The sequence below is a fragment of the Monodelphis domestica genome, chromosome 3 (assembly GCF_027887165.1).
Source record: "Monodelphis domestica isolate mMonDom1 chromosome 3, mMonDom1.pri, whole genome shotgun sequence".
NCBI lineage: Eukaryota > Metazoa > Chordata > Mammalia > Didelphimorphia > Didelphidae > Monodelphis > Monodelphis domestica.
In genome coordinates this window covers 42,917,452-42,927,781 of record NC_077229.1, presented here as the reverse complement: position 1 = coordinate 42,927,781, position 10,330 = coordinate 42,917,452, and the positions used below count along the sequence as shown (strand labels likewise).

At 43.3% G+C, this 10,330-nt stretch overlaps 1 protein-coding gene across 1 annotated transcript; it reads right to left on the bottom strand.

Moving 5' to 3' along the window:
* Nucleotides 1–2,639: 2,639 nt before the first annotated feature.
* LOC130458219 (disintegrin and metalloproteinase domain-containing protein 1a-like) lies at nt 2,640–6,420 on the bottom strand. Its single transcript, XM_056821736.1, has one exon. The coding sequence runs from the start codon at nt 6,087–6,089 to the stop codon at nt 2,781–2,783; it is 3,309 nt and encodes a 1,102-aa protein (XP_056677714.1). The 5' UTR covers nt 6,090–6,420; the 3' UTR covers nt 2,640–2,780.
* Nucleotides 6,421–10,330: the final 3,910 nt, after the last annotated feature.

Here is a 10,330-nt window from a genome sequence, read left to right as displayed (position 1 = left end):
AGAGTTTGTTGCATTGGGATGGCAAAGCAGACTGTGAGGGATCCCTTGGTTCCTCCACCCCATGATGTTGGGTTTGGGAAGGCCAAATGAGAGAAGACTGAGCACAAAGCCAGGAGGAGTAATCTATTTAGTAGACATAAGTGACTTGTCTCTCTTTCTGTCTCTCTCTCATGCCTTCAGCAGAAAAGGGGAAGTCTGAAAGAGATTTGCAAGGAAAGAGAATGAATTCTGTTTTGACTTAGATGTCTGTTAAAGCCTTGGCACATGCAATTTGGCACTAAGTAATTGGAGATACGGAATTGAAGTTCAGAGAGAGAAAAAGGCTGGACTCAGAGATCTGGGGAGTTGAGGAGATCACCAATAGACAACTTTAAGTATCAACATACATGGAGTATAACAATGATTAAGTTTTTACTGCAGCTTGGGTTGCTCAAGGGATAGTCAAGGGCCACAGGATCAAATATTCAGGATCAAGAAAGACCTTGTAGACTGTCTAATTCAATCATCTCATTTTTCAAATGAAGAAACTGATCCCCAGAGATTTTATTTTCCCCTAAGGTTACACCAATCATGAGCAGAGCCAAACTCTGAACCTAGGCCATCCAGCTCCAAATTCAGTGGTCTTTCCAAAGCAAGATGTTTTCATTGTCTTGATTAAAAGTTACTGGGGGGGAATAGTTGGTCTCAAAGTTAGACTTCTGTCTGTTTCTCTCTTCAACTGTAAAATAGTTATAATAGCCCCTACCTCTCAGAGTTGTTTTGAGGAAGTGTGCAAGGTGGTTGTAAGGATCAAAATGGGATCTTTGTCAAGAGCTTAGCACAGTGCCTGGCACGTAGTAGGTGCTTAAGGAATGCTTGTTCCCTTCCCCCATTAGCCCTGAATGATGAACCAGTGAATGGTGATAAGCATGGTGATCTTGCTGTTTAGAAAGATTTCCCTAGCAATCCCTTGACCAGATAGTTCACTGAGTGATGAGTTATTTTGGCCATGGCAACTCACTTATAAAATCACTGAGGGCCTAGAGTCTGCCTTGTTGGGAGACGTATCCCCACTGAGGAAGGCATGAATGCCTGAAACAGATGAGCAAAAAAATAATCTAGCAGTGGAGACTCATAGATAGGCTAGTTGGCAGAGGAGAAACAGGCAAAGAACTGGCCAGGGAATCCTGGCATTAATCTGGACAAGAAGTGAGGCACCTTAAAGTTGGGCTTCAAATCAGTCTTCAAGGATTTCACAGCTTCTCTTTGGAGCATATATCACAGAATTATCTGTTTATGTGTCAAACTCCCTACCATTCGGTAAGTCTTTTCTCAGGAAATTCTGAGAGGAAGGGAATATCCTGAAGGAAGCAGCTAGGATGGTGAAAAACTTTGAATTCATGTTGTATGAAGACTAGAAGGGAAGCAGTGTTTGACAGTTGGGAAAAAAATGGAAGCCCTGCAGTCAGAGTCCCTGGGTTCAAATCCTGTCTTTTATTCTTATGTGTGACCTTGGGCAAGTAATTTAAATCTCCCCTTAGGTCTCTGTTTCTTCATCTGTAAAGTGAAGGAGTTGCACTAGATCACCTTTGAGGTCCCTTTCTAGGGACCTTCTGGACCTACTATATTTTTACAGACCTTTTTGTACCTAGGATCCAATGAGTGAGAGAACTATGGATGCTTAGCCTTGGGAAGAAACAACTTTCAGGAGGTGTAGATGAGACCCGATTTCTTTTGAACATACATGGGGTTGTCCTGTGGAAGATTGGGTCCTGGGGGCAGAACCAGAACAGTGGGTAGAAAGCTACCAAGATGCATTTTTTAACTCTGATGGCAGGGGAAATTTATTCCTAACAATAAGAGCTGTCTTGGAATGGCATAGGCTACTTTGGGTAACAATGACCTCCAGGATATTGGTGGTCTTCAAACAAAAGTTAATTAAAAACTTATTGAATTTCATAGGATATTTCTTAAGTATGGCTGATGAGACAGGAATGCCTGAAGCCACAGGCCAAAATCCATCAAGCTCAGACAGGGATAGAAAGGAAGACCAGGGGACCAAGGATGCCAAGGAACCAGGGAGATATTGGGAAGGAAGATCATTTAGCCCTTAGGTCTGCAGAGTGGGAGCATCTCTGGTGACTGATCCAGAGGATTTAATGAAACTGAAAAGGGTCCAGTTAGAAAAGAAAAGAAAGTTTACGAGGATCTCCTTCCTGCTTCCTTTTTTTATGTTTGCTTTTTATTTGTTTTCTTTTACTCTTATTTTCTGTCCTAGCGTCAGCTCTAGGTCAGAAAAGTGACAGGGGCAAGGCAGTCTAGGCAATGGGGGTTACATGACTTGCCTGAGGTGACATAGCCAAGAAATGTCTGAGTCCAGCTTTGAACCCGGTCCTCTGGACTCCAGACTTGGTGCTATCCTCTGTGGTCCCTAGGTGTCCCAAGGATGCCTTGATCTGTCCCTAAAGTCATCCTATCCTCTCTGTGTCAAAATCCAACCTTAAGGCTGAATTTTCTTTCGGTTAATGATTCTAACCCCCTCAAAGAGGTTCACCTCCCAGTACTAGGTATCCTCACTGGGGACCCTAGTGATCCCACAACTAGGCAGAACCCAGTCCTATCTAACTCTGAGCTCAAATCAATATCTCACCTGGGGGCAGTTCCATTTTCATGTATCTTTTTATTCAGATATTTCCTGCTTTAAATAACACTTGTGCTTCCAAAGCATGATTTGGTATCATTCCATAGATCCGAGAAGTCATCACTTCCTTGCTGGGGATCCCAGCCCCAATCTTTCTCTCTCAGGGTCTCATTGATTGGAAAGAGCCCTGTGTGCTTTTCTGGTCCACACTTTGAGTGCCCATTCCTTTTTGCAGTTTTCTTCCATTCCGGACATACACCAGAATGATGAGGCACCAAATTACACTATTCACAAGGAGGAGGATGGTAACCAAGAACAAGAAGACTGCCAATATTATTTCCTTATGTCCTTTTCTTCGAAGTCTGCCAGTAGGAGTGTTCAGAGTCTTCTGGTGACTTGATTGGGAGGTGGTGGTGGTGGTGATAATAGTGGTGTGGGTGGTGGTAATAGTGGTAGGAGTTGGGGTAGTGGTAGTGGTTGGAGGGGTGGTAGTAGTAGTGGTAGTAGTGGGGGTAGTGGTAGTGGTTGGAGTGGTAGTAGTAGTGGTAGTAGTTGGAGTGGTGGTAGTAGTAGTGGTAGTAGTGGGGGTAGTAGTAGTGGTTGGAGTGGTAGTAGTAGTGGTAGTAGTTGGAGTGGTGGTAGTAGTAGTGGTAGTAGTGGGGGTAGTGGTAGTGGTTCGAGTAGTGCGGGTAGTAGTGCGGGTAGTAGTGGGGGTAGTGGTAGTGGTTCGAGTAGTGCGGATAGTAGTGCGGGTAGTAGTGGGGGTAGTGGTAGTGGTTCGAGTAGTGCGGATAGTAGTGCGGGTAGTAGTGGGGGTAGTGGTAGTGGTTCGAGTAGTGCGGGTAGTAGTGCGGGTAGTAGTGGGGGTAGTGGTAGTGGTTCGAGTAGTGCGGGTAGTAGTGCGGATAGTAGTGGGGGTAGTGGTAGTGGTTCGAGTAGTGCGAGTAGTAGTGCGGGGAGTAGTGCGGGGAGTAGTGCGGGGAGTAGTGCGAATAGTAGTGCGGGGAGTAGTGCGAATAGTAGTGCGGGGAGTAGTGCGGGGAGTAGTGCGGGGAGTAGTGCGGGGAGTAGTGCGGGGAGTAGTGCGAATAGTAGTGCGGGGAGTAGTGCGAATAGTAGTGCGGGGAGTAGTGCGGGGAGTAGTGCGAATAGTAGTGCGGGGAGTAGTGCGGGGAGTAGTGCGGGGAGTAGTGCGGGGAGTAGTACGAATAGTAGTGCGGGGAGTAGTGCGGGGAGTGGTAGTGGTTGGAGTAGTGGTAGTAGTAGTGGTAGTAGTGCGGGTAGTATAGATTGTTGGAAAATAGGCAGGAAGGGGCCCGCTGTCTATACTGCCCCCATTACCTCTATTTATACAATTCGGTGGGGCATAACCTGAATTACAGTGGCAATGACTCAAGCTGTTACATGTCCCTCTAGCATTACAATTGGTATCTTCGTTGCACCTCTGCCTGAATAACAGTGCATATATACTAGAACAAGCACCATAAAGGCATATCCTCCCCCGGTCACACATTGTACCAGTGTACACTCCTCCTCGGTCAGTGGCCCCTAACTCCTCTAAGAGGTCCGCTCCCCAGCACCATGAACCCTCACAGGGCAGTTGGAAATAGGTATGGTGGTTCTTGCCTTGGGGCAGATTCTTAATGTTCTGACATAGAAGCCTTCCGCACTTGCTATCTCTGGAGTTGCATCTTCTAAAGCGCCTGCGCATCCCATTAAGTGAAGGGCCACAGTTCCCGATCCGGTCCCCCTTACTGTTTATACTCTCATAGCAACTATCTGGGGCTTTCCTGGAGCCTTCACCAAAGATCTCAACACACTGTTTATCCAGGCTGTGACAAAACCCCTCATAGCAATAGCCATCCTTGCACTTGGTGCCATCTTGTTTGTAGACATTTGGCTGACACCAAATGGAGGTGCCATTGCAATATTCAGGGAGGTCACATTCATTCTTGCTGGGACGACACACCTCACTTGCCCTCTGAATATTACAATTTTTGCAGCAGGGCCCAAAAGCACAAGTGGAGCCCTCAGTCAGCCTGCAGGTGGGAAGGCAGCAAGGGTCATTTGCACAGGTCTCTTCATTTCCACAGTCACACTCTTCCTCTCTGTCTAATATTCCGTTCCCACAGACTGACACCCTGAATATACTTGTGGGTTCTGGCTCTCCATAGAGGCATCCCGAATGTGCACCATACAGGAATTTATAGAAGTACTCTAAGCTGCAGTTGCTAAAAAGCTGTTTTTGAGAGACAAGCTCATGCATTATGCAGTAATATTCATCACCACACATGCAGTATTGGGAATCATGTTCCATGCCCATACTATGGCCCAACTCATGGGTCATGAGAGAGGCAAAGCGGGCCACATCTTCATGAGGGAAGGCTAGAGCTGCCGCAGCTTGGGAAGATGAACAGATACCACCGAGGTAGGAGTGTCCTGCTTTGCTTCCAGGTTCATGCCCTACAATCAGATGGGCAACATTATGAAAAACCCTTGGTAAGAGATCTGTGATCCTCCATTCATTGAAAACCTTAAGAGTGTCTTCAATACTCTGTGAAATTTTGCTCATATCTTTCTGTGTCCAGATCTCTAAACCAACCCAGAAGATTTTGACTCTGATTGGATTGACGTAGGTATCCACGATGGAGAGCACTTCCATCACCATATGGGCGGTCTTGGTCACATTGCTATCCCAATTTCGGAACCTCCTGTTGTCAACCACAATAAATATTTTCACTATCTTGTTGTATGGCCATTCATAATGTACAATTTGGGTAAATCTTACCCCAGTCATGATCATCATTCCTTCTGGTTCCAGATTGCTCTCAAATTCAGGCTGTTCTCTCACAGGCCCCGAACAGAAATCTTGTTCATCACTTTTTGTTTGGTACAGGATGTGTTCAAAGTTACTCGAGGCATCAATGGGCTCAATTCTATAGACTTTTCCCTCTATGTTGATTAAACCTTTGAGGCCTGAGCAGGTGCTGATAGACACCAGGGACTTCAGATAGCTTTCCACGTACCCATCATAGTAACAATCATTTTGGAGAAAAGGCATATCAAGGTTGAGCTTCCCATTGGAATAGGTATAAACAGGGAAGTTGTTAACAAGTAGTCCTTTCTTTTGTTTCAGGTGTATCACCACCTTCTTGCCTTTCATAAATATTGAATAGGAGAGTCTTTCAACTCTTTCTTCTCCTTCCCAAGTCATTAATCTCTTGGGGATGACTATTTCATGAGAAGAAGAATACATTGATCCCAAGACACAGTGAATGCTTGGAAGAATCACTGTCAACAGAAGGAAAAATCCTAGGCTGAAATGAGAGAAGACCAGCCCATGACCCCATTCCCATATCCAAGGGCACTTTGAAAGGAAACCTTCTTTCATCTTCATCCATGTGTGCATCCAACTTGGCTCCTTAGGAGGGGAGTCTAGAGGCATTTCTCTGGCTACATCCCTAGACATGACCAAAGGGAAGCAACTGATAATACCAGGCGTTTGCTTTAACTTAACTCCTCCCCTCAGACCCTGGTCTTTTCAAGGACATGATCTGGAAGCTCTGTAAACTGTTCATTCTCATTCCACAGAGTTCTTAGGATCTCAAATGGTCCTCTGAATCCCTGTCCTCTTTGGCCCTTAGGTTTCAAGTCTGTGTCTTCTTATGGCAGTAGCAGCCCCAATGCTCTTTAAATCCCTGTGGCCTCCCTAGATTAATTTCTTCTGTTCTCACAGTAGATGTACTGACCACATAGGTCCTTCCACTACCTTATCCCTGGTCAGGAGTTGGTGAAAAAAAAAGCTCTCTCCATTATGTCCCATCACCATGGAAACCCTCCCACACCCCACCCACTATTGCCCTTCCCATTTTTTTAAACCCCAGAGTTCCAGAGCTGGGGCCAAAGGTCCACATGGGTGGGGCTTAGGACTTTGCCTACTTTTCCTTTCTCCAAAGTCAACATTATTCTTTCTTCTCTTTCACATGGTCAACTCTCTGTGACTCAGGGTTTACTCCATGCTAAGGAGATTTGGGCCCAATCTTTGATAGGTAGCTAGTTCCCCGTGTTTGAGGAGCCCATTTTAGATTTACCCTTCCACTCTCTAAGAATTTGAGCCTGTCCCTATTTACCCTCTGCCCCTTCACTTGCCAAGTATCACATGCTGTGAAAGGGAATTCTTTGTTCTCTTTGTCTATTTTGAGTTAACACTTGGATTAACATTAACTTAAGTACCCCTACTTTGTAGCTCACCTGACTATGAAGTGTGAATCAGACTTTCTTTTAGTACCCCTACTTAGTACCTCATCAGACAGTAAGAGTGTTTGCAAGACATTTGCTAAAGTGGATAATAATTCAATCAGTAGGAAATTGTGAATCATTTAGAATAGTTTATACCACCAGAGGATGAGAAGTGGATCCCACAAGACACTGCCCCCATGGGCAGTGGTAGACAATTTGAAAGATGTGATTGGTCCCTGTGAAGAGGGGAATGGACAATAAATCACTTATAAAAGCCCTGAATTTCTGGGAATAGAGGTCAGCTTCAGGAGTCATCCTTAACAGCTCCTTTTCTTCTGGTTGAATTGCCTCTTGGAGGGAACTTGGGTGAGTGAATAGCTGGCTTTCCTTTCCTGACTTCTGAAGAGAGTTTAATTTTGGTAGAGGGTTAACAAGTCATGCTGTGCTGAGTCTAGCACTGGAGCAATATTTAATGTGATAAGTTAAATATCTAATCTACCCTCTTTTTGTATTTCTCAACTTTCACTCTCCACCTATTTTGTAAATAAAAACTATTGAAAGTCATTTTGACTTGAGCTATAGTATTTTAAATCAGGCGACTGTTATGGGGGGTGAAGAGGTGTACCCCTGGGGTTCAGGAAGGATACCTTTTGCAAGAATGCAAGATGCCAAAACTTAGCTTAAAAACAAAAAGAGAAATTTATTAATTTAGAAAGTAATGTTGAGAATTGCCAGGAGGATAGCAAGGTGGAACTGCAAGATGGGAAGCAGTTCCTTGGGAGGACAGCATGAATGGAAAAGCTGTCCCCCCGGATGATATCAGTTCTGGGGATTTTATACTTTTTACAACAGAAAGTGTTAGTCACTCAGGCATTTGGTGAGGTGGGGTGATCATCTGACACCTGACATCTTTGGCAAAGGTCTTTTGATATTCCAACCCCCTTTTAAATGTCAATTAACCCAGGAAAGGGGGCTTGTAAAAGGAGTTTGTTGAGAGGGAGAGGGAGAAAAATGGGAGAGATGTTAGCTTAAGAACTTATTAGAACCTCTGATTTCTGAGTTCCTAATATCACTAAGTTACAGTTTAAAAGGAAAAACTTAAAAGACATATCCTAAAATACTTTTTAAGAGAAAGGCATTATTTTTTTCAGATTTTATTCAAAACTTCAGAACCATGAATTTCTTGTGGTCTCTGAGCTTGAGAAAATGTGTTGTTGCTTTTTTCATTTTAATACCACATTAAATTTGAAAGAACAAGAATCTCAACCCAGAATCCATCCTTAAGAGCCATTCACATGTCTATCTCTTTAATTGTATGGGTGTTCCAAGGGTAGTTCATCCCCTCCCCCTCCTGGAGGGCTGACTGGTTGATCAACATTCTACTCATACCACAGTTCCATCTTGAACATCAATAAAAGAAAGGGGACAGAACTCACCTGGGTTGCTTTTGCCTGGTCCTGGGGCTGGAGGAGAGAAGTGAGGGAAAGAGAGAAAGATGCCTATAGACTAGAACACATGGTCTGAACTTAAAGTAAGAAAAAGGTTTTTAACTCCATGCTTATCTACCTTTCCTATTCATAAACTTTATGAAAAATAATAACTAGTAGATATATTCATTTCAATTATAACAGTTGGCAAATCACTTCAGTTTAAAAAGTATCCTTAATTTCCTTCTGAGACAGTTTTGAGTTTTGAGTATAGCATAGGTTCTTTTTTAAGAGAAGCAATTTTAGTCTGCTTGTCTACTTTAATATGCCGGACACGCCTTGAGTTTATAACACAATAGATTAATACTACTAACAATAACAATAATTATTAATTTTCAACACCTATTATTAGTCACCAAACTATTGTTAATTATTAAGAATTGTTATTGATAATTGATACTTGTTTATTATTGTTTATTATTATTAATTATTAATAACAACAGTAATTATAATAAATACATATTAATTATTGGTACTATTGCTGTGCAAAAATTACTTAGTTCCTTCTATTAGCTTCTTATTTAACCCCACTCTTGTTGCCTTTCACAATAACATAGAAGAAATTTGTGTCTCCATTTTTTATGCTTCAGGAATTTTTCACTGTATAAACTGACTACTTAGCAATTCTCAGCCTAGTTTAAATAGGTAGAAAAAGACAGACAGATTAGACACTAGCGGAAATACTGCAACAATCAAGGTAAATCAGGAAATATTCCTCCAGATTCACCACTGCATAAATTTTTTCATTCTTGGGGTGATCCTAATCTTCCTAAGGAACTTTGGATGACAAAAAGGGAAGCTAAAAAACTTTGTAAAGCCTAGATGGAAAAATCTTTTACATGGCCAAATTATGAATCCTTTAACTTCAAGATCTTAAAAGATTTGAAGTTAGCCATTAAAAACAAAGATTCCAAAGATTATAAATACATGTGGGCACATCATGTTGATAAATTAACCATCACCTCAAGAGGTGGAATCATTCTTTCTTTGGAACCAGATCATTCTGGCTTAACTCCTTCAATTCCTCCTCCTGGATCTTTGATTAGATCTAACACAAAATACACCCTATCAACCCACCTGGGTTGTGAGAAAGTCTCTCCTCATACTGATACAAACCAAAACTTGCACCCTTCAGCTCCTCTCCCTGTCAAACCTTGCCCCACTCCTCCCATCCCTTTCTTCCTAATCTATCTCTCTACCCTCCCTTACCATCGCACTACTCATTCCCTTGAGTTTCCTCCTTCTCACTACCCAGTGCCGCCCATCTCCCCTATCTCCAACTGTACCATCCCTGCCTGCCTTTTCCTTTTCCCTACCCTCCTTCCCCTGACCAATTCCACCCAGCTTACTATGAATCCTCCTCTAGACCTCACCCATCCTATTCCTCTCCACCCTGACCCTGGTCCTACCCTCCCTCTCCACCCCGCCTCAGCCCCACCTCCATTCCTCTCCTCCCCACTCCCAACCCCACCACTAATCCTTTCACCCTGCCTCCTAACCCCCTGACCAGCCCCTGCTCTCAATTCATCCACTCCCCTCTTCCCCTACTATCCTCACTACAACCCACACCATTGAAATCCAGAAAACAGGCCAAGCAGCAGTTACCATAGATGATTCAAATAAAGGCCTTTTCCTTCTAAAGAGATGATCCTACTTATAACAGACATGGAGACATAGTAAACATTAAACACCATACACATTTCACTCCACAGGACATTGATAGATTAAAAGAAAAAGTTCCTTCCCTTGAAACTGAGCCCATATTGCGCATTAATAAGGTTGAAAGCATTTTCTGCACATATAATCCTATGTGGATTGATGTGCAAAATTTGCTCCAGGCCTTGCTAACAGAAAGGGAAAGGAATAAGATTCTTTCTCCAGTTAATCAGGCCCAAGGAGAGGTAAGAACTCATTGGCCAACTGAAGATCCCAAATGGGGCCCAAATTCAGAGCAAGATTATTTACAACTCTTCCAGGCTAGAAA

What these genes read in the sequence shown, in the direction of transcription:
- LOC130458219 (XM_056821736.1), bottom strand. Translation starts at nt 6,089, where the DNA reads ATGTCTAGGGATGTAGCCAGAGAAATGCCTCTAGACTCCCCTCCTAAG.